This window comes from Mastigoproctus giganteus, chromosome 7 (assembly GCF_048544385.1).
Source record: "Mastigoproctus giganteus isolate SK-2022 chromosome 7, ASM4854438v1, whole genome shotgun sequence".
Classification (NCBI taxonomy): Eukaryota; Metazoa; Arthropoda; class Arachnida; order Uropygi; family Thelyphonidae; genus Mastigoproctus; species Mastigoproctus giganteus.
Genome location: NC_143581.1, coordinates 232,655,719 through 232,683,615, shown reverse-complemented (window position 1 = coordinate 232,683,615; position 27,897 = coordinate 232,655,719). Strand labels below are relative to the sequence as shown.

The window sequence follows — 27,897 nt, the reverse complement described above, 5'->3', positions numbered from 1 at the left end:
CCTCTCACAGATTTTTAATGTGAAATGTGCTATTTATTAGTACAAACAGCTGTCTAAATTAAATGGTTATTAACACCTTATTTTCTAGCCTGGTGATGCTCAGTATCTAGAATTGCATCCTAAGCAACTTCAGGATCCAATTATACCTTGTCAATGAGGCTTTGATAGTATTGTTGTTCTGATCGATGCAGATATTTGATTTTATCGGGAAACAGGTTGAACCCTACCTTTTGAAGTTTTACGCACCATCAACCCCGGGGGCTCACATCTGGTGAGTATGGGCTTGGCAAACCCAGGGTCCTGAGCTGGATATCATCATTCTTCTCTTTCTTGGTGATTCCTTTCTACTTCTCTCTCTCTCTCTCTCTCTCAGGGGGTAACTTGGGATTTTTTTTTTTTTTTTTTTTTTGGCTGGTGCAGCATAAGCCTTAGGCTTCCTTGTACCATATGGTCAATAATAATAATAATAATAATAATAATAATAATAATAAACATTAATATCAAATAATAAAAATCATAATGTTCAAGTGTACTCCCCTTATTTGGATGATTTAGATATTTATTGTCCCTTATTCACGGATTAAAGACTATCTAAGCCATGGTTTAGATGGCCTCTAACCTCTGGCTCTCTGGCTATATAGCAATAAAGATTTTCCCTACTCGTATATCTATATTTCATGTAATTAACTTTGGAACAGCCTGAACTCCAGATGGAGCCACGCTTATAGTTGGTAGTCCAAAGACCTGATTTGCGCTGCTTGGGTGACTGCGATCTACACAATCGTTAAGTCCACCCCGTTTGCTAAAGGGGTCGACGGATCATCTCATTTGATGTCGATGTAGAGTTTTTGGTGCAAAATTGTCATTTGGCAGAGCTTGGAATTGGCCACGCTCCAGCCAAATGTGCACCTCATGCGGCGGCTTTCGAGTGTTGCGTCATCTCAGCTATTTCCGGTGTTTAGAAATATCAGCAGATGTTCCCCCGTTTCCGAAATTAGTGTTGAAATATCTCGCACAAATCTTAGTGGGGCAGTGATCACGCACTATTTTCTCTTTAAGCAAGAGTGCTCCTTTTTGAATAGGGAATGATTGTGTGAGTGGGAGGGTTCGGATTTCATGCAGGGAAGACAGACTCCATTCACTCGGCCCGAAATAGAAATGACTTCACCGGTAGTGAGTTAGTGATGAACGGTGGCTTTTCCTATAGATCACCATCCCAAGCCAACTTAGATAATTCTCACGGAACAAAAGGATTTCTTTCGAAGTTTATTTAAGGAGTGCTGCATCAGCGGAGTATACGCAGTGTAGTCCTGTTGTTTTGACTTCCCAAGGCCGTTTTACTCATTTTACCCTTCTTTCATTCATTCATCTTTTCCTCTCTTTTGGCTTCTGAGCCAAAATATTAAGATACCCCCCACCTCTAGGTAGAATGAATAACGGCTTGCGACTGATTTTATTATTCTGTATAATGCAATCTGCAGGTAATATAATCTGCAATCTGCTACACGTAATACGCTGGAATTACGTGTTCAATATCCCCCCCCCCTCTTATTGTTATTTTAATTCTAGTTATATATTTTTGATATAATTATCATTGTTGGGGAACACTAATACAAACCCGTGACGTTTCTACTTTCGTTTCATGTGGATGGGTCTCTGTTCGATCATAACCTTAAGCTGAACGTGTACTGACGTACAAGTTTGTGCAATAGCATTATGTTAGTACGCAGCAAACTCTAAAATAGCTGAGAACGGCATCGTTTTAGGTGTATCTCTTATTGAATACCTTCACGAGTTGCCATGATATTGCACTACATCGAATAAGTAACGCTTCATCAATGGAAAACACTATTGTTACTTATTCTCAGCGGATACCACCACTCAGACGGCATCGTTTCAAGGCTATTTAGCCTATCTTCGATGGGTGGGTGGGTACGTACCCTGGTGATGCAATCACCTACCCACCCACCACAAAAAGTTTGCTGCATACTAACATGATGCTATTGCACAAACTTGTACGTCAGTTAAACTTTCACGCAGCCTGAGGCTCAAGCCCTTTAGGCTGAATGTATACATGGTCGCAGAAGGGAAGTGACGCAAAAGGAACCGTGCATAAATTTCCGATGCCATGTACTGCAATATCGAACTTGAAATTCTATAAGAGATGACATAATTTCTGTTAAAAGGATGTTACGTAATAGATTCGGATTTGAGAACGGAACGAGTGTATTTTGTTGTCGGAGATAATAAAATACACTCGTTCCATTCCTCTTGATAAAATCATTTGGGCAGAGACTGCTTAGATCGTGGGGGGAGGGAGCAGGGGCAAGGTGTCACCTGTGAGGTTCGGTCATTTTATGTCACATCACATCGATGTAGTGATAACAAGTTGCGCACAGATTTCTATTTATATACAAATACACATACAGGCACGAAAACCCTCCTGGAAAACAGCTGCTTTAGTCCTGTAATTGACAAAATGGAAGACCTTATTCGTTTGTCGGTGTGGGAGGTCCCTGGAGAAAGAGGCACTTTGAACGGCACTTCCCCTGACTAGAAATCTCCGACACGATTTTGATTCCAATCATAGCAGTGGCGCCTCTAGAGTTTTTCCCTGCGCGGAATTAGGTTGAAGCTGCCAACAGAAGAAAGGCGAATCTCGCTCACTTCAGCAGCCATCTTGTCTTTGGTTGCCATGGTGATTTTTGGCCAGTTTAATCTCAAAGGAATGGGAAAAGTTCGAGATGGCGGTCTCATCGGCTGTCTCTTCCTGTCCCCGTGATGTCTACCTCGTCGATCACGCTCATCCCCACGTTCGCCGCTCCCTGGTGTTTTCTGAGCTCGTCCCCGAAAGCAAGCAAGCCTAGCTGCGCGTGGGACGCTTCTCCAAGAGCTCGGGACCGTAGGCAGGCGCGGTACTGTTCCATAGAGAGGCTGGGGTCGCACATCTTCTCGTGCCACATGTGGAAGATGCCTGGATCGGTAGCCCGGATCACCATCAGAGAACTTCTGACGTACTTTCGGTACAGCATCACGTCCTCGCCGCCCCAGCCGACGATTTCCTCATCGAAGCCTTTCACGTTCATGAAGTCGCTGCGGTACTGGCACGTCATCCCGTAGCCGAAGTCCCTCCAGAAGCCAGAGTCTCGAGAGATGGTGAGCTGCTCTGCCTCCGGGGGGATGTCCTTGCCCTGGAGGGAGTACACGAGCGAGGGGTTGTACAGGCTGAACACGATTGGGTAGTACACCTTTCTGCCGGGAGAGGCGTTTAGCCGACATCGCTCCAAGAACTTGGCCGAGAACACGATATCGACGTCGCACATGAAGAGCAGCACGTTGCCTTTAGTCCAATGTTGGGCCCCCACCTGCAAACCCTTCCCGCGAGAGAATGTTTCATTCAGGGTGAGCAGCTTCATGTTGCGAAATTTGGTGGCGCGAGACATCTGCGTCAGCATTACGCGTACCTCATGCAGGCCCTCCTCCCCGAAATATATGACTGTGAGGAAGACGCGCCGGTCATGCTTGACGGCTACTTTGGCGAACTTGTCCAGGAAGCAGCGGAAGGTGTCCAGTCGTCCAGACAGCGGCAAAATGACGTTGATGAGATCCTTGGAGGTCCGTGTCCTCTCGGCCGACACTGTGAGCACGGAGCTGAATGGCCTCATCAGCGACACTTTGTGGTAGACGCGGGAAACGTTCTTCTCCTTGAAGTATAGCTCGTACTGCGTCCCCGTGGTGGGCTCGCTGCGGAAAACCCCCTCCACGAAGTCGTCCACCGTGTACCGCTGTCGATTTCGCCTATCTTTGTTAATGACTTCGAGAGCTTTGACGAACACCTCGAGCAGGTCCTTCCTCTTGTAGCCGATCGGCTTCTCGACCACTCTCTTGCCGAGTCCGAGACTGACGGGGTAGATGCGGTTGAAGGTAAAGTGGTTAAAGGGCACCACCTCGTACTCGTTGTTCAGCTGCACCCCGTGGCGGATTTCGGCGCCGTTCAACTGCTTGCGGATGTACTCGTTGCACTCGTTACTACCAGGTGGCGTGCTCTCGCCTGACTTTATGGCAACCGGTTGGATGCTGTCGTCGGAGTTGCGTACCTCCGTCAGCTGCCTCCTCAGCTCCTGTAGGAAAAATGGTAATTTTTAGTGAACAAAATCGTAATATTTCATTTTGTTTTAATTTTTATTTTATTAAGATATACAGTGCGTGGCAAAGACCCATTTAATAGTAAGGAAACACAGGCTGTTTCGATTTAAACTGAATGCACAAGTAATTCTGCAACATAATAAATAAATAAAATAAATGAATTGAAAATATGAAGTCTATTCAAATGCTGTTTATCTGTTTTTTGTATTTTAATTTTTCGTTATTTTCATTTTAAATTTTTATTAAAAGTTATCGTTTAATTGATCCCATTTACATTTAGTAATACAGGTAAGAAGTATTTTTTTTATCGAGGAAAAAGAAATGTGGACTAATAGAACTTTTGACGCTTATTCCAAATCAGTACCCGCCTCGGGCTTGGATCAAAGTACTGCAAAAACCTTGGGATGTGCAATATGGCCACAGAAGCCGATGCGCCAACAACTACCAAATCAAAAAAAAAAAAAAAAAAAAAAAACAAATCAGTAATTTTCGGTTTTCCCCGTACCACGGTTTACAAGAAGAGGGCAATTACATGAACATGAAGACACTGGATTCAGCTAACCCACACGAATATAAATATAATTATTTATTATTATTTATACATTCATACTTATTCGGTTATTTGAATACATATCCCTGTTATTTTATAGTTAATTGATTATATATATTTTTTTTCCCGGTGAATTACTGAAACGCAGTCATCGTGCTTCGAAAGTTAAAAATCACCCCAATAAATTCTGCTATGTGTGCTGCCCTTTGTAACTATATCACCACAGATATTCAGAAAATTTACCAGTTATACCTTGGCATCTCTTTGGGCGACCAGACTAAGGCTGGCTTCAAATGGTATTTGTACCAATTGTTCAAATGGATTACGCTGATGGTTGAACAAAAGGGAAAAAACAGTCTATGCCATTTGGAGACAGAGAGGGAGCCAAAAGACCATTCCAATATCGATAAGGAAATTGGGATAACTAGGTTAGTTGTCATTAAAATAATTATGTAGAAATTTGATAACTTCAGCAAAGCCATTGAAATAGAAACTGAAAGCAGCACACTACTGATAATTGATTAATTAGGTGTTTAAAATTAAATTAAATTAAAAATCATCGCACATTTATCACAGGAATTATATTTCTGCATTACATTGGCTTATCCTCCTTTCATTATTCGCTTACATCTTAAGGAGCCCTATTATCTGGACGACCACGGAAAGCCTCTCAAACCACCTGCTTAGTGTCTACTAAGCCATGACTGCATAATTTGTTGATGCGTATACATGCCCCATTGCATTAAGAACCTTTTGAAAATTTATAACAGCAAATATCCTTTGTGATAACTGAAATTAATTTTAATCATCAAAAGAATAAAAAAAGACTGTTCAGATATATAGTAGTTAGTAGTGGCATGTGATGCAAGAAAGCGGGCTTATGAAGCATCAGCAAAAAAAAAAAAAAAAAAATTCAAAACAATCCCCTCTAAATATTTGTCCAGTTCCTCAAGTTTATTTAATCAATCAACTTCCACAATGAAAGATGGCAGTATGTTCCAGCAATTAACCACCCGCTGGCTAAAGGCAAATGTCCGCACATCTATTCTACATCTGTCCTTCCTCAATTTCAATTTATGTCCCCTTAGGTTCGTAATCTGAATAAGTGGAAGAATTCCATCAGAATTCAGCGTGCTCAACCCATTCAAGGCCTTATACACCTCAGTCAGATCACCTCGCAGGTGCATAGTCTCCAGCTGCTGCAATTTGCAGAACTAAAGCCTCTCCTGGTAAGATGATCCCTTCATTCCCCTCACCAATCTTGTTGCCCTTCTCTGTACACGCTCAAGCAAATCTACATCCTTCCTAAAATGAGGCCTCCAGACCTGCACGCAGTACTCAAGGCGTGGCCTGACCATTGCCTTAAACCGAGGGACAATCACCTCCTTTTTCCTGCTAACAAAATTCCTCTGTATCATTGACAACACCCCATGACCTGAGCTGACAGCCTGTCTGGAATTCCTCAGAACACTACATATCTGACTGCACAATTACTCCCAGGTCTTTCATTTTCTATCTCCTTAAGTGTAGTACCACACAGTTGGTACGTTTCTCTGGGGTTACTTCTACCCATATGCAGTACTTTGCATTTTTCAATGATAAACTTCAGTTGCCACTTCTTAGCCCATCTGCTCAAATTTTCTAGATCCTGTGGTAGTAACACACTGCCATTACTGTCATTAACAACCCTGTGAACCTTTGTATCATCTGCAAACTTCGATACTAAGCTTGATATACCTTCATCAATATCATTGATAAATATACAAAACAGCAGTGGACCCAACACCGAACCCTGTGGGACTCCACTAATAACATTAGTCCACAAAGAGCAGCACCCATTGATTACCACCCTCTGTCTTCTCCCACTCAACCATCCTTTTATCCATTGTAGCAACTTACGCTTAATACCATTCTGCTCCAATTTGTACAGTAGTCTTCCATGCGGAACAGTGTCAAAAGCTTTCCTGAAATCCAAGTATATGATATCAAAATTATTTTTTGCATCCAGTTCCTTTGTAACCGCATCATAATAACCAACCAAATTTGTCAGACAAGACTTTCCCTTAACAAATCCATGCAGTGTCTGAATTATTGCTGCAGTCTTGTGTAGATGATCCTGCAATGAATGTTTAACCAGTGACTCCATTATTTTCCTCAGAATTGAAGTTAAACTAACTGGTCTGTAATTACTCGTGTCACCCTTCGATCCCCTTTGTGAATTGGGGACATATTTGTACATCTCCAGTCCCTGAGGACCTCCCATTTTTAACTTCAATTTCTCCTCAACTTTGTTCTCAGTTATTACAAGCACCCTGTTACAATTTGATAACCTTGTGGCATTTTCAAACCTTAACTCCTCATGCGTGAATGTAGATGCAAAATACTCATTCAGTTTGTTTGCTATCTGAGCAAGATCATCAACAGTCGAACCATCGATATCAAGTGGACCAATCAGATTCATCCCCTTCCTTTTAGAGTTTATATAAGTAAAGAAATCCTTGCTGTTTTTCTTACCATCCTTTGCCAAAGATTTCCCGTAATCTGCCTTCGCCTGCCTAACCTCCTTTGTGACGTGATTACAGACTAGCTTATATATATCATAGGCTTCTGTGTCGCCTGATAATTTATATGCATCCCATGCATTTTTCTTCTCTGCCACGAGTCTCATTAGTTCATTTGACAACCATTTAGGCCTAAACCTTGAACAATATTTCTTAATAGGTATGAAGCGTTTAGTAGCTTTTACTATTAATTCCTTAAATGCTTCCCACTTAGAATTTGCTGTTGGTAATATGATCAGTTGGTCCCACTATACAGAATTTAAAAACTGTCTGAGACCACTATAGTCACCTATAGTGGAATGGGATCTATATGATGGATTATACATGCCTTAATTGCCCACTCCGCTCTGTAACATCTTGAGAGTTGGCATATCGATTTTTGATGTTTGAATTCGGAGAGTAATTAAATCTTTTCCTCTTTATATGGAAACCGGTTCCTTTGCACAAGTTCAGCTTAATTGATAAACTGCTTCTGTGTTTAGAAATTTCATAACCAATATCACTGTTTGTTTACCGGTGTTTTTACTGAAGTTGAATGGCAGTTGATCCAGAAAACTAGAGCTGTGGTCAAGTCCAAAAGGAAGGGGCTGCTGGAAAATTCTGTTACCTTCCTCAGTGCACTTTATGAAATCTTTGCCAACTTTGTTGGGATAAGATTAATACTGGAATCCTGTCAGTAGAAACCAGGCTAAATGTGCCCATCTTGTCCCGGAGACAAGCAAGTTGAGAATTATTATTCCAGCAGAACAATTAAGAAAATCAATCCCAAGATTTATTAATAAAAGTAAATTTTCCGTTTATACTCCGGGATGACCACACGGCCAGCGGAATTCACAAGATAGAGAGAATACCAGAAACATCACAGTATTTAACAGTTATTCGCTTGAATCCCGGTCACTCAAGGCACGTGTAGTTATGCTACCTCACGCTGACCACTCGGCTACGCGGCCGTTGAAGTCAATTTTTAAGGAGGCAAAACTTATAAGAATTGAGAATCAGAAAGGACAAAAACTCACTCGATTTAAGAAACTCCTCAGGGAGGAAAAAAAAAAAAAAAAAAAAAAAAAACAAATCCCCACCCTATCTGGGAATAACTGAAGTCACGTAATCGGACAGAGTAGGTGCCACTTGTCTGTTTACAAATTCCACACTTACTTGTTCCTGAAAGCAGTTTACGACTTGGATTCGTCTTTTTCCGAAATTTCTAAAGTCGTTTTGTGCTTCTCGAGGCTTCTTGGTTATGGATTTTATTTCTTATTGCGTCAGTTGCTTGTAAATTCGGTTCTGAAGTCACGTGTTTTGTAATATCGTTGTAATATTTTGTAATAAAGATCACAATACGTAACATCTGCACTCTAGCACAACTTCTCACTGGGAGTTTAGATGCCCCTCAAATTGAAAATCTTGTAGTTAGGCCCCGCCCTGGAGCCCGCCTCCACAACCCTCATAGTCTCCGAAGCGCTCTCCACCACACGGACGGATTAAAGCGGATGTTTCCTGCCAATGACTCTGGAGCTGGTTAGAGACCTCAAAATAGACCCGGACAGGTACTGCCACGAGAAAACTTACAGGAAGCTCATTGCAGCGGATCTGTATACGAAACTACAGATATGATGAAGAACGTAATTGAAGAGAGAGACTAAGTGCCCTCGAACTGATAAAAATCTTAAATGAACGATATATTATATTCCAAAAGATTCTTATAGGACTGAGGGTATTCCTTTTGTTCAGAGAATAAAAAATGAGGACCAATTCATAGTGTAAATGACGATGTCATTTTTCTATGTATGTACATTGTTTTGTAATTTTGTAATTTTTCTATGTACATATATTGTTTTGTAATTTTTCTGTGAATGCATGATGTCTGTATGTAATTCTTCCTCTATGTGTATATATCTTATGTATTTCCTGATATTTAATCCAATGTTACACTCTAATAAGTGATGTATGTATGCGCCACCCTCCTAGGAAATTTCTGTACAGGGGTGTTTGTTAAATAAACTGATAATAATAATATCTTCAAATAGGCTTTATAGAAAAGTATAATTAAAGTGACATAAGCCCACCCATCTTGGAGGGAAAAGCATAAAAAGGTAAACTGCAGCCATTATGAATCCACTACAGGACGGAAGCTTCCTCAACGATTCGTGTTGAGGGAAATGGACTATAATCTGCCACTCTGGTCCAGTGCGGGTTGGTAAATCGACCGTAGTCAGGGGCTTGAACCCCAGCCTGCTCAAAGAGCGTGTACTACTGCACTTCCGCTCCTGGCTGCTCGGCTACTGACACTAATTTTTATTAGTATAAAGAATTATGAAGTGCGCAGGAGCAGGACCGTGCTATCGTTGACAATTCATGTGTTTTGTAAGAATGGGGTTATCATGGCATAGCACTAGGAGTCCTCTGAAAGCGAGGTTAACGTGTTGTGTCCTTCATAGGTTGACGATATGTCAGTGTTGGCCTTCGGCCAAGAGCACACTACTGGTGGCTTGTCCCCAAACAAAAGGGGGGGAGAGTCTGCGAAAGGCGCTTTAATTTCTTGTCGGTAGCAGTCCTGAGACTTTCGGTTTTATTCGCATCGTTCCTTCCCACTGAGTCACCGCATCCACTGCGGAAAGGCGGGTGGCCCAAATAGCGCGCGCACGACTGTCTGGAGCATGTTTAAGCGAGAATCCATTAATTTCCTTTGGGAAATCATGGCAACGACCCCACTATAGCAGAAAGGTGATTAATGCACGACTGCTGCCAGGGATAACGGCGTGCCAACACGGCGCTCGAGCTGCACTTGCAGGATGAAGATGTGCTGCTGCTGCTAGCAATCATGATTATTCGTGTACCGTAAACAGCGAGTTTTAGTCCGTTTGGCCTCGCGGCCACGAGCGAATATTACACCCAGAGATCTATCTGTCTCTCTATCTCTACCTGGCCATCTTTGCAGGAATGAGAGAGAGAGAGAGAGAGAGAGAGAGAGAGCGCTCAAATAGAGCTGAGCAGACGAAAATATGCAGTTTGGAAGATGCGGATTAATATCCTTTGAGTTCCCATTTCAACTTATGGAGGCAGAAAGACATCAATAAATGCGAATAAACTGGGATATATTCATCTTATGATGAATTCTCTCTCTCTCTCTCTCTCTCTCTCTCTCTCTCTCTCTCTCTCTCTATATATATATATATATATATATATATATATATATATATATATATATATATATATATATATATATATATATATATATACACTGTAAACCAAATTCAGAATAGCCGTATTTTTACGAACAGATTATATTCCAAGGACTGCAATGCACTGCGAGATGCTATGCTAGGAGAAAGGTGACTTCATCGTTGTGTTCCTCGCAACTTTCACAAATCATTGAATGCATGTGACTAGTTCTTGGTGTGAGGGTTGAGATTTTTGTTTGCCTAGAGGATACCTTTTTCAATCATGAGTTACACTCGTAATCTGTCGATTTCATAGGCTCATTGGGGAAGCAGAAGAGCTGCCCACTTCGTATTTCTGATGGATGAAATTGCTCGAAAACTCCAAATATCGTGAAGACCACCGACCTATGGACGTTCATTTGCCAGAGGTCCTCTATCATTTCTGGATTATATTCAGTGTTATTTGGCTGCTATATCCGTACACTCGCATTTCTGAACGGCAGTCCGTACCAAAGACCGCCATTAAGGACCCCACCCCTTCTTAGAAATAATTAACTACAGGTTAGATTGACCTTTGTGGTAAACGTAACTAGCTAAAATGCGGAAGACGTTTGATTTGTTGTGGGTTTTTGTGTTTAAAAGTTTAGCAGTCTGACTTCTTGAGAAAAGAACAATCTTAGATATTGTACAAGAAATACTGAAGTGTTTAAACTTGAAATGAAGAGAAGAGATAGAGGCAGATGTGTTTCTTCTGAAACCTTCTCCACTGGCTAACGTGTCTATCTGTTTTGTAATAATCGAGTAGGCTCTGTAGAGGAAGTACTCGTATGGTTAAAGTGACATATGGTTGCTCGTATTGGAAATGCAAAGCATGTGTGTGTGTCCTCAGCGAATCGGCGTAAGAAGAAGGGCGCTGGGGCATTTGATTTCCTTGTCCACTTTTATTCCATCTTGGTAGTTAATTTCTTGTTCGGAATGTGAGGATCAGGTAGAAGCTGTTCCATGTTTGTGCAGATCTTGATTATTTTGATTCTAACAGCGGCGGAGATGCGGTTGGACTGGCGGGCCAGAACCCTTTCACTTCCGAGCTTCTGTTCAAGTATTGCATCTAGTAGACTGGTGTTCTCTTGGTAGTCCGCAGTGGTGAGGTGCTCTTCGTGTGAGAGTTTTGCGCAGAGTGTGTAGACAGTTGATCTCTGACATTTTTAGGTGGTGGAGATTCAGTACCGAAACGGGCAATTACACGTTCCCCCCCCCCTTTTTTTTTGTGGCCGAGCAGGCTCTATGGTATCTTCATCAGGGAACCTCTACATATGTAGGATCAATCCAGTTTGATCTTGTAGGAGAAACTACAGGCAGTGTCTGTATCTTAGTTTCCGAATTTGACATAATAAGAGGATTTTTTTTTTTTTTTTTTTTTTTTTTTTAATCCTGTAATCTCCAATTAAAGTAAATATGTCTAACCAAATTATATGTAATATTAAGATATATCTAATCGCATATCGATCCAAAAATTTATCTTGATAAAAATATTTTGATTCTGATCTAACCCTTTGACTCTAATCCTGACAGATTAGAGAATCTTACGGAAAGTTAAGTTTAGGTTAAGAAAGAGAAGTTTTTAGGCGTTCTTCTGGGCTAGACAGGTCAATTTTAGTGATCGCCGTGTCTCCCGAGGCTTGGAAATAGGACTTAGGGGCAGAGGTTGCGGGGCGAAAAGCACTTAGTAGCAGGAGGAGGAGAAGAAAAAGAATAGTAAGAGCACTTAGGCGATCCAGCAGACCAACGGTCAGCATTGTTTGTGTCTTTGTCTCGGACTTGACGGTAGACATTAAGAGACGCTGTGTGTACGAAGCTGTATATCACTGTGCGTACGAAAGTTATACTAAAATTCAGAATTAGATATACTTAACTCAGGAGTCTTAATTCCATAACACCTTGCTAGCTTTTCCAGACTGAGGACAACTGCTGTGAGGTATTGACAGGTTGGCAGGTTCCAATAAACCACTGTTTTAGGCAATAAGACACAGAGCACAAAACTCACACAATTAACTAGACTCAACTGCTTTCATAGTGCCGAGACGACACTGCATGACGCATTAAGCTAACGTGCCCCCTCGCTTGCGTCTTGCCTGGCTTGAAGTCGTCCAACGGCTCGCCATCTAAGAGAATCATCTAAAGTAAACAACGATGACTTGCCATCCTGAGTACTGGAGATGTGGCTATCCCACTGAGCAAGCAAAAAAAAAAAAACTGGAATGGGAATGACGTGGTCGCAACCCGTGTTTTTATAGGCATGAATAATTTGCATAATGTGCGACTTGTAAGGTGGTAGATCGATGCCTGTTGGATACTCGGAATTTGCATTCGAGGACGCCTATTATATCAAATGTTTGCCTTCGGCGACATTGTTCACAATAAAGTATTCGTGAAAAATATTTTGTTCTGTTAATTTTGTCGAGCAGTGTATTTATTGATATTAAACACATTACGGGGAAAGCTCGACCACAATGTTTTAGGTTTATTTAAAGTACATAAATACAATATTGTGAATTACTAACATAATTTTAAATAACGAATACTGTGGACATTGAAATAAATCTTATAATATTTAAAAATAAATAAAACTACACAACTTTCTAATAATAATTATAAAGTTGTGTAGTTTTGTTTATCTTTAACATTACGCCAGTAAAGATCGAAAGGGACCAATGTTAGTGAGCACACTTAAATATTGTATTTGCGTCAATTTTTAACTGTATTTGACTGATTATGTAATTAAATTGTATATTAGATGTTCTCTGGTTAATTACAGGCTTAACCAATCTTAATTTTTTGTGTAATCTTGTGTAAGCCTCCGCTTACTAATAATAATATTATTATTTTAAGGTAGTTTTAATAAATGTACTAGCCAAATTCTAAATTTGAAAATATTTTAAAATGATTTTGAGAAACACAAGGACATCAAAGAAACAAAAGAGAATACAGTATATACTCGCCCAGCCCCATAGGGAACACGTACCCTGTGGGACTGGGCGAGTCTAATTCTCCAAATCGAGCTTCCTACAAGCCATATTAGAACAAATTAGAGCCGACCGGGCTAGCCGAGTGGGTAAAGTACCTGCCCGGCAACCCAAAGGTCGCGGGTTCGATTCCCGCCTCGGGCTTGGATCAAAGTACTGCAAAAACCTTGGGAGGTGCAATATGGCCACAGAAGCCGATGCGCCAACAACTACCAAATCAAAAAAAAAAAAAAAAAAAAAAGAACAAATTAGCCGCATGAAAACAGAGTTTACTCACTTCTGTAGCCAGAAAATTAGCAGAAGGTATACTCTGTGAATGTTATGTATGCAGAGAGTATACTGTGCTTATTAATCGAATTCCAGAGAGTATACGGCATATACCCATGCATGCACGGGGTGGGTATCAAAAAAGTTCGTACCTGACGTGGATAAAACATCAGTAGGAAGATGGTGTTTTTAATATAAGTTGTCTACATATTCAATAACTAACATGTGAAATTTCATTCATTCGTAGGTGCTCGTACACCAGAGGTGGAGCCCGGAATCTGAGGAAGGACGCTATGGTTGACAAAGTGGAGTATCGAGCAGTGATCAAGTTCCTGCATTTGCAGGGCAAGAAAGCTCAGGAAATTTACGAAGGAATGAAAGCTGTGTGTGGGCAGAATTGTCCATCCTGACACTGTAAAAAAAAGAGTGGAAACGAGAGTTCCAGTGAGGTCGTACAAGTGTCTTTGACGAGCCAAGAGAAGGAAGGCCATCAACATCCACAGATAGTGAGACGGTTGCAAAAGCTGAGCAGCTGGTGCTGAGTGACGGACAATTCATTTCATCGCAAATGCAGTGGGAATAAGTTATGGATCTGCCCACAGCATTTCACATGACTTGTCTATCTGTTCCTCGGTGGTCCCAAGACTCTCATCCAAATCCACCTTGTAATTTGTCTATAATACACTCTGCGTAGAGGCCTGAATGTATGTTGTGTAGTGTACATGTTAATACGTGTGTTTGTGCTACTTTGCCACAAGGAAACAGCGAACGCCAGGCCAGCTACTTCCCAGTGCTCGTCCCTGGCATGCAGAGCCGGACCTGGGTCTACTATAGATCTTACTGTGCGAATTGGCACTAATATCCCGCACCCACCTAAGATAGTGCTATACAGGTGGGTGCCTGCATCCCGCACTCAGGCTGCCCATGCCTGAATGCCAGTTAAAAAAAAAAAAAAAAAAAAAAAAAACCCCTCCCTGCCACCACTTGGGAATAAATACAGGGCAATCCCGCACTACACAAATTGCCTGGTGCCTCCGTCCGGCGAACTTACCAGAACGCCTGCTAAAAAAAAAAAAAATAAATAAACAATAATAATAATAATAAATAATATAAAATAAATAAATTAGGCCCCATCCTGGCTTGGCCAAGACAACAAACAAAAAAAAAAAAAAAAAAACATCCTGGCATAACCAAGCAGGAGAGGGGGAACACACACACACACACACACACACACACACAGTATTTATGAAAAGTAAATGACTAGAGACAAGGCCCTCCTTTCCTTAAACACCAAACTAACAAAATTTTGAAATGCCTGAAAAGCTTCCTTATTATCTACACATTTACTCTCATGCCCTCTGACAAGGTGTGGTATAGCAAACATTAAATTCCTCCTGTAGTCTTTATAAATGGGACAATCAAACATGACATGATCCCACGTCTCAGGCAGTGAACATCTACAGTAAAACAATTTTCGATTTAGTGACCCATGTCCAGTAATTAAAAATGATGTCTCCATATATGGATAAAACCACTTGTTATCTTTAACATTATGATTAAATTTCACATTGGGAATAAAAGTTGTAGTAACTTCTCCAGTAACATTTGTTTCGCATCGATGTTGCCACATTTCCAATAACTTTGAACAGTAAATAAATAATCATTTATTTTTTCTTTTTTAACGTTTTTAACAGAGTACGCATTTATTCCCCCAAAAAACTAACCCTTATCTTCTTTCTCAAGAAATAACCAAATGCTCTATAGACAACTACTAAATCTAACGGCAGTACCCCTCCTATAACCTGTAACGCATTTGTTGACACGGTCTTACATGCTCTAATTGAAGTCAACATCATTACTCTCTGTAAAGATAATAATTTTTGTCTAAACCAGTGTTTCCCAACCTTTTTTTTACCATGCCCCACCTAAGTCTTTCTAAAATTCTGATGCCCCCTATGTAACGTTGGGAAACACCGATATACATATTTTTTATATTCAAAAATTGAATTATTCCCTAAATGAAGCCTAATTACAACTTGTTCAGGACACAAAACTTAGGTTTTAGGAAGAAATCATTAGGAAATTATTAAGAAAAAAACAGTAAGTAAATTTTCAAAACATATAATGGACAACTAAAATTCAAGTACAAAATAATTTATATGAAAGATTTTTTTATAATATTTTAATTTTTAGTAATTATTATTTAATTGTTTAATAATTTCAACATTCCATGTGAAGTCACTTCTAGATGAGTGCACTAAATTTAGTGAGACCCTTGTGCTTGATGCTTGCCGCAGAGAGATTTTATATTGGGCTCCAATTTAGTCAGCTTCAGTCTCAAGTCTCCCCGTTTTGTGATATCCAGTCGATTTCTTTTCTTTAGGAACAAATCATTTATGGCACTAAATCCACATTCAGCTAAATATGAAGATGGAAACGGTAACAATAGCTCTCTTGCAAAGTTGGTTGAATTTGGGTATTTAATTTCTGTTTCATCACAAAGCCATGCCATCGCTCCTTTTATATTGAATAAAGTTTTAACTGACTCATCATTTTGCATTTCTGAGAGTTCTTCTTGGTACTGCATTGATACATCAGACAAATCCACTAACATTGGTTGCATCATCCAGGTTGGAAAATCAATTTGTTTTAAATCAGAAAACCTTTCTTTTAAATCAGCGGACAGAATTTTCAGATGATCGACAATAACAAGTACAGCGGTATCAGTCACTTCACATTTTTGCAGCCAACGAAACTGTTCAAAATTTTTGTTACAAATATATTTTTGACATAATTCAATAAATGTAATGAAACCAAATATCTTCGCTTTTGCATCGACGAGAGTTTTATTTGTTCCTTGAAGTTGTTTATTTAATATATTTAGTTTTTCAAAGATATCGGCTAAATAACTCACAAATGCTTTACCATCGACCGTTAACAGATGCTTCATTTCAGGTTTGTCACTTAAAAAGTCACTAATAGTATCAAATAGTTCCATGAATCTTTTCAAGCAGTTCCCTTTCGAGAGCCACCTTACTTCAGTGTGAAGTAAAAGTCTCACATGGTCTCCATTTTGTTCTTCACAAAAAAGCTTGAAGAGACGCTCACATTTGGCATTAGCTTTAATAGCATTGACACATTTTATAACTGATTTTAGTACTTCATGAAGAACAGGCGAAATATTTTTAGCTACCAAGTTTTCCCTATGAATAACACAATGCACAAGAAGCATCACAATGCACAAGAAGCATTTCTGGATTCTCATCTTTCATCAATTTTAAGCAGCCATTTTTCTTGCCCATCATATTAGGAGCACCATCTGAAGCGCAAGATGTTATATTTTTCATTGGTATATTATTGTCATCTAAGTAATTTTTTAGCTTATTATATATATCTTTGGAGGTAGTGGTGCTCTCTAATGATTTACAGAATAACATTTCTTCAGCAAAATTACCTTTATCAATATATCTCACATAAGTTATCAGTACGGCTTCACTGTCTCTCAAAGTTGATTCATCCATTTGCACTGAGAATTTTCTTGTTTTCAGCTTTCCAACAAGTTGTATTTCAATATCTTCACTCATTTCATCTATTCTTCTGCTAACAGTATTGTTATTGAGTGGCATAGCTTTCACGTCTTTGTCATCTTTTTCCAGAACTGTTTTAAGAAATGCTGATATTGATGGTTTGATTAAATTCTCTCCTATAGTATGATTTTTCCCAGATTTAGCAATGAGTAAAGAAATTTCATAACTAGCCTCAAGAGTACGATTGACAGTTGCAGTATGAGCAATAAACAGAGACTTTAATGTTGCTCTTTTTTCAAAATTCTTCTTTAAAGTTTGAAAGTAATCTAAATCTGAATTTACATGAGCATTATGTTTCGCCTTCAAATGCGCCTCAAGACGACCTCGCTTCATTGATTCGTTGGTCAAGCATTGTTGGCATAAAAGACAAAAAGGTGACCTTTGATCGTGGATAGCGGGTATGAAACCAAATTTTAAGTATTCCTCTGAATACTGACGAACTTTTTTTTTACTTGCACTACTCATTTTACTGCGCAACTGAAAGAAATAAATATAAGATAAATCAAAAACTAAAAATAAACTATGCATTAAAGTTAATTTAATTTTATTTTAATATATCAAAATTAATTATTAGTACGCTTTTTGAATGAATAAATCACACGAATTACTGAATTCGGGCTATTAAATCTGTGGTCTCTGTGAACAAGCAGATAAGTCTAATTTGTCAAAAATGAGATAAGTGCACTATAATAAAGTATTTATTATTTACTATTATGTGACACGCAGCTATCTTCGTTATTGTAGTTTTAGCGTGAGTAATAAATATTTGTATATTCGAATATATGCGTGTTTATATGAGAGTGTGAAGTTTATTTTTCCTCTCCTGCAAATTCGAGTTTTTGGACTTATTTGCTTATTTACTGAGACCACAGAAATACATATATGACAAATACATACCATTGTATATCACGGTTCTTCATTAATAATAATTCTGTGCGTGGACAAAGTAATTTTTATTTTAATCTGAGATCGTCAAACCTATCCAAATGTACAGTCACGATGCCCAAACGAGCGTTTGTATGAAAGGAATTACCTATTTCATATAACATGCTGAGTTTGCGGTAGGCTACAGAAGACAACCACTTTGCTTGCACATTGCATATGCCATAAGCAATCGTCCAATACAGTATGTACTATTCCTTCACTAGGCATAGTAAGCAATACTCTCCGAGCAAACTGTAGTTGATATTACTCCAAACTTTCAAGTGCAGCTCTATAGAAAGTACAACATTTAACGAATGCTTATTTAAAATTGAGATACCAACAATTCTTCTTTTGTACAAGTTAAATCATAGTAGGCGGTTGTTTTAAACTCTAGACGAGCAATTTTTGAATTGCCCCCCTGAACAATCAAATTGCCCCCATGTGGGGCGTGGGACCCACGTTGGGAAACACTGGTCTAAACTGAACGTTGTTAATACGTCTAAACCATACAGATGCTGTATATACTACTATTGGCATAAATACCGTCTTATAATATAACCCTAATACCCTTTTTCCAAGACCCCATTCAGTTTTGGTAACTCTAACAACTGCCGATGTAAATTTCTTGATCTTACTACTAATATAATCAAGGTACGGAAAAAAAATGTTAACTTATCATCAAGTAAAATAAAATACCTCAGTATTTCACTTGTGATTTCAAAGGAATTTGTTTCCCATTAATTTGCCTTTAACAACATCATCACTTGTCTTGCTATCCGAAATCTTAAGTTTGTTTAAAGATACCCACTTAATTAAACTTTGTTCTAAAATGACTCTAGATTTACCATCAACACATATAACCAAATCAGCGGCAGACGCAATTCGTTTACAATATGGAATCTCTATCTCCAACCACTGGTTTAGCACCATATTCCAGAACACTGGACCAAGCACTGAACCTTGCGTACAGCCCCAATTAATAGCCCTACCATATTTTAAACGTTGCGAGAAAACTTGAATTCTCCTTCCACTTAAATAACTTAAAGAAGTTATTTAAGTGGAAGGAGAAAGTTTTATACAATAAATGAGGACAGTTTGTTCTTCTCAGTGAGCATAAAATGCTGTCGTACCACACCTTGTCAAAAGCACCTTCAAAGTCTACAAATAATGCTAGTACATATTTACTTTCTGATTGCATGTCAACCAAAGAATTTATAGCATCTTTAGTTGAGAGGCCTTTTATAAAACTGCATTGACATGGAAATTCCATTTTAACTTTAACAGCAACAGCCTCTCAAAAATCTTACCTAAATTTGCCGAAAGTGATATAGGCCTATAGCCTTTTGGATCACTGACTGATTTACCTGGTTTATGTAAAATTTTTAAAGGGCTATTTTCCAGAACCCTGGAAAACACCCTTCCAATAAACACTTATTGTACATAACCATTAAAATCTCAGGGTAACATTCAAACAACTTAATTATACAGTTATTCTGTATCAAGTCCATACCTGGAGTTTTATTTACATTTAATTTTGAACATATCATTAGTAACTCACTCTTCAATTGTATATCATTTGTCTAAACAATTGTATATAATTATCTTCAATATAACAAGAAGTTTGTAACTTATCTCTCTTTTGCTCATCAGTATCATCATCTAAAGTATCACAAACAAACAACTCATCAGTGATTTTCTTAATAGTTGACACCCAATCAGAAGTTTCCCTATTATCTACCTTAATTTCACACGACCATCTGCACATGTCTGTCTCCTCACGATGTGCTCCAAGATTGCTGACGCCTTTGCAGAAGCAACGTCGAATGCAATGTTCTCGCCAACTGTTGGATTTGTGCTACTCAGCACCCGTCCGATTCTCCTGACAGTCAGACTTCACGTTTTAAGAAATGAAGAAACCATTGCGTGGACGCCGCTTTGATTCGTCTCAGGAAGTCAAATGATGTAGAATCGTGGTTTCAGGCAAAAAGTGCGGACTTCTATGATCAAGGTATTAAACAACTGATTCATAGATGGGAGAAATGTGTATACATGGAGAGTACATAGAAAAGGATTAAAGTTCCTGTGAAGTTTCAGTTTCACCTTTTTAGGGCTGTTATTTCTAGGGAAGGGTACGAACCTTTTGATATCCCCCCCGTGTGTGTGTGTGTCATCATCAGTAATTCAGTCTTGTGACTGATCAGTTCCTCTGATGAGCTGTTGCCGCCTTTATCTCTCCTGTGCCGTTTGTTTTAGTTCCTCAAAATTGCAAAGTCCTGCTTCATCCAGCAACATCCCGGTGGTCTTTTTATGGTCTACACTTAGGGCGTTTTACCTCAGAATCATCTCCATATCCAGAAGCAAACCACCATGTCGAATCACGTGACCCACCCATTTGGCTCTAGTTGATCCTATTCTACCTAGAATTTCCTGTTCTTGGACATGTCTTAATACTTCCACATTTGACACTTTTTCAGTCCATTTAAATTTTTCCATCTTGCTCCAGCACTACATCTTGAAGGCCTCAAGACTCTTTTTGGCTTTCTTTGTTAGAAGCTACTGTATATAGTGCACTGACCAGATATGTCTTTATCTTCTTCCTAATTTCTCGTGACAACTGTGTAATCAACGACAGTTTATCCTTGAAAGATTGTTTTGCCATTGCAATTCTGGATTGAGTCTCATTTATAATAAAACTATAAATATTGCCTAAGAATCAAATTCTAATAAATTTACTTTTTAGTAAATATTTAAATAATATTTGTGTTTTCAAATCTTTCAAAAACCAGAAAGTATACGCTATTCACTTAAAAAATCCAGACGGTATACGGCGTATACCGTCCACTACAGCCCTGAGTTTAATTCGAATGTGTATGGGAAGGCCAGGGAAAGCTAAACCCTGGGAAAGACGAAGGGAATCCGGTCAATAAGGGATTAGCCAGGTGGACGCGGCAACGCGATCATCTTATAAAAGGGTGTCCGAGGCAGCGCAGAGATATATTTTGGAGGGTGTCGAAGTTTGTCGTGAAGTGTGTCGTGTTTTTCGGTCGGGAAATATTTTTGTTTATTTATTTTATTTTTTTGAAGTGTTGGGTGTCGGGCTGGGGCCTTGATAACAAAAAAATATAGGGAGGAAGTTAAGGAAAGCACTCCAGAAAAGCTGATAGAGAAAGAAATACGAAAATCAGTTGAGCAGCAAGGAGCCAGAAAAATTCCAAAAAATGCCAGGAATTGGAGAAATTTCCAATTTGATTATAGAGGCGCGAACCTGAAAGGAACGTCCCCGAGAAGAAGGAAGGAAGGAACGTGTAAAGGGAGGGAACTGTAAATAGAATTTTGCTTTATCCAGTATCACCACCGATATTTGATAGTCAATTAGAAAGGGTTTCCCAATGGCATTCAGTGTTTCTGGAAAATTAATACGTTACATGTATGGAAATTCGCTGAACTCCCGAGTCACCGCGTTCCGGGCGTGGCCGAAGAATGGATAGATACTTTTTGATTGTCGATTTCGGTGATTGGCCGATTACTGGAAATGCGTAATTTACCTCTTTGCCTTTTTGATTGTTTGTTTGGATGAAAATTCGCTTCTGATTTTAGTGGGAAATGCGAAATTATCATTTGTTTTGTTTAGTCGTTATTGTGCTCTCGGCTATTGTTTAGTCGTCGTTTTCGTGTTTTTATTTATTTATTTGTTTTATTTGTTTTCCGTGTTCAACCCTAATGGGATACAGTTGTTTTCAGTGTGGATGTTTGATGAAATTGGTCACGCGAAAGGAGATTGAGTTTTGAGTGGGTCTGTAGAAAGAAAGAACATTTCTATTGATGTGCATCAGCAATTCTCATTGTTAATGTACGCGAAAACGTCTAGTAAAGTTCGGGCGCGAACTATCAATGGTTGTCTGGATGTTAATTTTTGTTACTTGTTTTTAAAAAAAATTGCACTTCCGTTCACCTATTTCTTGCTCCGTATTGCCCTTTCTTTTTCTTAATTTCAATTCTGACATACTGCGATGTCACGTGACATCCACTAGCAACGTGCGGGAGAGGGGGGAAATCAGTGGCGGCTTCACCGGCCGATCACTTCCTTCTTTCTCGCCGAAGTATACGGAGGTGCACCCATGTTCTGGGGTGTAACCGTAACTGCAGAGACTTAACTGTGTAAAAAATGTTACATAAAGAAATTTTTATATATATATGAGTTTTTACTTGAAGGGAATACCTACCTCATATGGATGTAATTATAAGTTATATGTGTTGGCCATGTTTTTTTTTTTCTTTTTTCAATTCAACTTTTTCCTTTCCCAAACACAAGTATCCTGAGTAGACAGTTTTACTTCACACTATACAGCTCTCTCCGAACATGGCATTTGTGAAAGCCAGAGGCCCTAAAGGCCCTTTATATATACATGTATATATAAATTTAAGATAACAGTAATATTTTTTTTTACCTAAAAGGATATGAGAATAACAACAGTAGAGACTCTTTTGCTTACGACAAGAAGGGTAGCTTTCACAATATTAATTAATTGAGTCCCTCATAATGAGGGTAACCTTTATTGTTATAGTTAGCCCACTTAACACACAAATTAAAATAAGGAAGAACCAAAACCCCTACACTTGCTATTAGGAATAAATATTCTTCAGAATAATTTGCCTGTAGTCTGTATAGGGGACTGACAGGTGATGGTTATCCAGTGGAGTAGCTGATTTTGCGATCTAATTCGTTTCCCTGATCCAAGTGTGGCTTGGGATTGAGCAATACCGGATGTCAAATTGAGATTTGAAAAGAGAATAGAGCATCTGTTGAATTGGGGGCAGAACTGAATGAGGATATTAATAATAAAGCACTGTTAACAAAGCGCTTGACGAATCAGTGTATATCTCATATTAGCATTAGCATTAGTAGAGGCATTTGATGCAAGAAAGCAAGCTTATTCAGCATCAGCCAAAAAAAAAAAAAAAAAAAAAAAAAGTAACATAAATAAATAAAAATAACCACTTCCACTTCACCCCTCTGTCCGTTCGAAATACCTGTCCAGCTGAGCCTTAAACTTATTTAGGCTATCAACTTCCACGACAAGGGATGGAAGTCTGTTCCACCCACCAACCACCCGCTGGCTAAAGGCAAATTTCCGCACATCTATCCTACATCTGTCTTTCCTCAATTTGAATTTATGCCCTCTCAGGTGATTATTCTGAGCAAGAGGAAGAATCCCATCAGCATTGAGCATGCTCAAACCATTCAAGGCTTTGTACACCTCTATCAGATCACCTCGCTGGTGCCTAGTTTCCAGACACTGTAATTCGCAAAACTTAAGCCTTTCTCCGTAAGAGCACCCCTTTGTCCCATTCACCAATCTAGTTGCCCTTCTCTGTACTCGTTCCAGCAGCTCTACATCCTTCTTGAAATGAGGCCTCCAGGCCTGTATACAGTACTCTAGGTGTGGCCTGACCATTGCCTTATACAAGGGAATAATCACCTCCTTATCCCTGCTAGAAAAATTCCTATATATCATTGACAATACACCATGAGCTACTCTTGCAGCCCGTCTGCACTGCTCAGAGAACTTCATATCTGCCTGCACAACCACCCCCAGGTCCCTTTCATTCTCTACCACTGTCAGTGTAGTACCACAGAGTTGATACGTTGCTCTGGGGTTGCTGTTTCCCATATGTAGTACTTTACATTTGTCAATGTTAAACTTCATTTGCCACCTCGAAGCCCATCTGCTCAACCTTTCCAAATCCTGTTGCAGCAGCATAGTGTCAGTAGTGTCCTTGACAACCCTGCCAACCTTCGTATCGTCTGCAAACTGGACATTAAGCCTGATATACCATCATCAATATCATTTATAAATACAGAAAACAATAAAGGACCCAACACTGAACCCTGAGGGACTCCACTAATAACATTAGTCCACGATGAGCAGTGTCCATTGATTACCACTCTCTGTCTTCTCCCCCTCAACCACCCCTTTATCCATAGCAGCAATTTGCCTCCAATACCACACTGCTCCAATTTGTGCAGCAGTCTTCCATGTGCAGGTCTATAATTACTCACAAGTAATTATAGACTCACAGGTCTATAATTACTTGTGTCAGCCTTTGATCCCCCTTTGTGAATTGGGGTCACATTTGCACATCTCCAGTCCATGGGTACCTCCCCTGAGTCCAAGGAAGCTCTCATAATTATGGCTAAGGGTTTGCTTACCTCCTTTGCTGCCTCCTTTAATATAACTGGATAGATCCCATCCACCCCAGGTGCCTTTCTTGTGTTTATCTTCAACAATTTCTCCTCCACTTTGCTCTCAGTTATTACAAGATTCTCTAGCTTACTGCTAGAGTTGAATACACCTCTGGCATTCCCCTCGCTGAATAACTCCTCACGTGTGAATGTCGATGCAAAATATTCATTTAGTTTGTTAGCTACCTGAGCAGGGTTATCAACAGTTGACCCATCGATCTCAAGTGGACCAATCTGATTCATCCCCTTCCTTCTAGAGTTTACATAAGTAAAGAACTCTTTGCTGTTTTTCTTCGCATCCCTTGCCAAGGATCTCTCGTAATCTGCCTTCGCCTGCCTAACCTCCTTTGTAACTTGGTTACAGATCAACTTGTATCTATCATAGGCGTCTGTGTCACGTGTTAATTTGTATGTATCCCATGCATTTTTCTTCTCTGCCATATGCCTCATTAGTTCATCTGACAACCATTTAGGCCTAAACCTTGAACAATATTTCTTAGTTGGTATGTAAAGCCTAGTAGCTTCCACGATAAGTTCTTTGAATGCTTCCCATTTTGAATTTGCTGTTGGCAATATCATCAGTTGATCCCACTGTATAGAATTTAAATACTGTCTCAGTCCATTGTAGTCGCCTTTACGAAAGCAATACCCCTTCCCTTTACCCCTAATGGTAGTTACCTCTTTGAGTAACTCCCACTTCAGCACACTGTGATCACTGCCACCTAGTGGTTCATTTATCTGCAGATTCTTAATGCATGAAGAATCACTACTGATAATCAAATCCAGAGTATTACTCCCTCTAGTTGCCTCCCGAACATGCTGATGTAGAAAACAATCATCCAATAAATCCACAAAAGCCTTGCTACTGTGTGAGTGACCAGCCCCCAAATTCCAGTCAATATCTGGGAAATTAAAATCCCCCATTATAAGACTCTCTGATTTACTGGCCCACTCTATTTCTCCGAACAGTTTCTTATTATACTCATCAGAGTCATTAGGCCTATAGCACACTCCTACTCTCAATTTTGATCTCCCAATGCTTATGTCACACCAAACTGACTCGACACTGCACTGTCCAGCGATGTCGACTGGCTTCACTTCCTTGGATTTTATGTGTTTTTTAACTAATAGCATAACCCCTCCTCCCTTCCTATCCTGTCTATCCTTTCTGTAGACATTGTACTCCCCAAATTGCAGTTCTGCATTCCTTATATCTGTGTGACACCACGTCTCTGAAATCCCCACAATATCTGCCTTTGATGTTTTGAGCAATACCTCAAATTCATCAAATTTATTTACTAAACTCCTAGCATTGGTGTACACACAAGTATACATGCACCTGTTCTTTTTCTTAGCTACCCTAACACAACCCATGTGTTTACTTGTACCCCAATGATTCCCAGCAGTCTCTGAAATATCCTGCATCTTATTTTCCAGGCTGCGGCTCATTCCAATAGAAGCAGTGCAAGAATCACTTTCACCTCTGCCAGTGGCTACTGTTAATCTATTAGTCCTTGTATCCCCCCAATCTAGCAGTTTTCCGACCCACCTAACATTGCCTCGATAGCATCAGCAAACATTCTTGCACCCTTCCTATTTAAGTGTATCCCATCCCTGTAGAAGCAGTCTCTCCTGTTAACAAGTACAGACCAGGCTGAAAAAAATTCTACCCCTTGAGCCCTGCACAATCTTTCCAGGGCCGAATTGATTGACAGGGCTCTCATCATATACTCCCTCCTATCGTGTCTGGGCAGAATTGCAGACACTTTCAATTTCAACCCTAATTCACGGCTTTTTTTCATCAGTGACCTGTACTTGTCAAGTAATTCCGCCGGTCTCCTACTCTTAATGTCATTAGTGCCAGCGTGTACAACTATATCACCTTTTGTGCCCTTAAAAGATGATATCCGCTCTACAACGTCATCAACTTTTGCCCCTGGCAGACATACCCTGGTCCTGTTCCACCTATCGTTCCACATATATTTGGTATCTGTTCCACATATATTTGGTAATGGCTTTGTTTGATGTTATTAAGAGCTAGTTCTGTTGCGTGAAACTTTGCTGTATATGTGCTAGTTTCTGTGGAATCTTGTTGGATACTATTTTTTGTGTGGGAGGACAGCAGCTGATCCTTCATATGATTCTGACTTCAGCCATCTATATAGACGGGAAGGAAATCATAAGATTTTATCCTTATGCTGCAATGGGTTGCTGAAAATAGAGGGTGGTGTTGCAGCCTTCCCTTAAGTCTTATGGGAGAAGTCGCAGGTTGAGAGCGTAGCATACCAGGATGGGAGGAAGGTGGTTCGGCAACGTTATCTGCTGTCATGTTTATTTCATTTAACAGCTCATGAATCCGAATACCAAAGGGTTGGTTTGCAGTCCAATGAATGTTGTGCCCTTGTGGGTAACACAAGCGATACTATCCTCTCCACGTCTGGTGGAAAAGATCTGAGTTGATCTTTGCGATTTCGGAAACCATCACTAACGTAATACAGCCCCTCTCCTCTGTTTTCCCATAGGATTGATACTATATAGAAAAGAACACGCAAAAAAAGCTGCCAGCAGAACTGTTCTACACAGCCATCAAGCAAGCTAGCCACTCGCTTTATTTTTTGTGCATGCTTATGTATTATTACGGAAGATAATTTTTTTTTTTTTGGCTTTCTGTCTTTTTCACAAGTTCGCTTTGTAAAAGTTATAAATGTTTGTAATAAGTAATAACCAAATAGCGAATGAAGACGAAATACATACGATCTTTTCATTAAAAGTTTTGAATTTTTTATGGCTTAGTTTGTATTGATAATTAATTTTTTGTACGTTAACTTCTCTTTACATGGGAGTAGGGTTTCAATATGACGTCAGTGATCGTCACATTGTTTATCTGGCTTCGGCGAATTCGCATTAATGCTACTAAAAGTTAATTGGAAAAATATAAATTTTCTTGGTATCATTTGGAGCGTGGCCACAACGTTTTTGAGCTTTTTAAAGTGGCTCGCGTGCGAAAAGTCTCACCAGTCGATTAAACGAATGAGTTGTACTTTCTCAATTCTCTGAACAACCGCAGATATTGGGGAACTTCACTGCAAAAAGCTGCCTTCAGTAATTCTCTCTCTCTCTCTAACATGCACGCACAGACTTCGCGACCTACCTTAATCTCGTTCTGCAGCCTCTCCGTCTCCCGTCTGTGTTCGTCTTCTTTCTGTCGTAGCAACTCCACATAGTAACTCTCGTGGGGCGCCGTCGCCTCGGGCGGTTGGATTCCGGACACCGACCCCTCCCCAGCACGCAGTTCTTCCTCGAGTTTCAGCCCACAACGTCCAATGAAGATGAGGAAAGCGAGGGACACCGAGAAAAGCAGGACAAGTGCTCGCGACAGCAGTCTCATGCTCTGCACATCGTCAGCTGGTCATCTGCAAGAACAGGACAAAAAG

At 39.7% G+C, this 27,897-nt stretch overlaps 1 protein-coding gene across 2 annotated transcripts in view; it reads right to left on the bottom strand.

The window, feature by feature from the left end:
* Window positions 1–2,398: 2,398 nt before the first annotated feature.
* The window catches only part of LOC150083772 (chondroitin sulfate N-acetylgalactosaminyltransferase 2-like), an 82,971-nt gene continuing 57,472 nt past the window's right edge, over window positions 2,399–27,897 (bottom strand). For both annotated transcript variants that reach the window (XM_090378212.1, XM_090378211.1), the window contains exons 2-3: window positions 27,615–27,876; window positions 2,399–4,121 (exon numbers count right to left, since the gene is read on the bottom strand). In XM_090378212.1, coding sequence (XP_090234338.1) covers window positions 2,754–4,121; window positions 27,615–27,851 — 1,605 coding nt within the window. In that variant the 5' untranslated portion in view covers window positions 27,852–27,876 and the 3' untranslated portion in view covers window positions 2,399–2,753. The remainder of the gene's footprint in view (window positions 4,122–27,614; window positions 27,877–27,897) is intronic.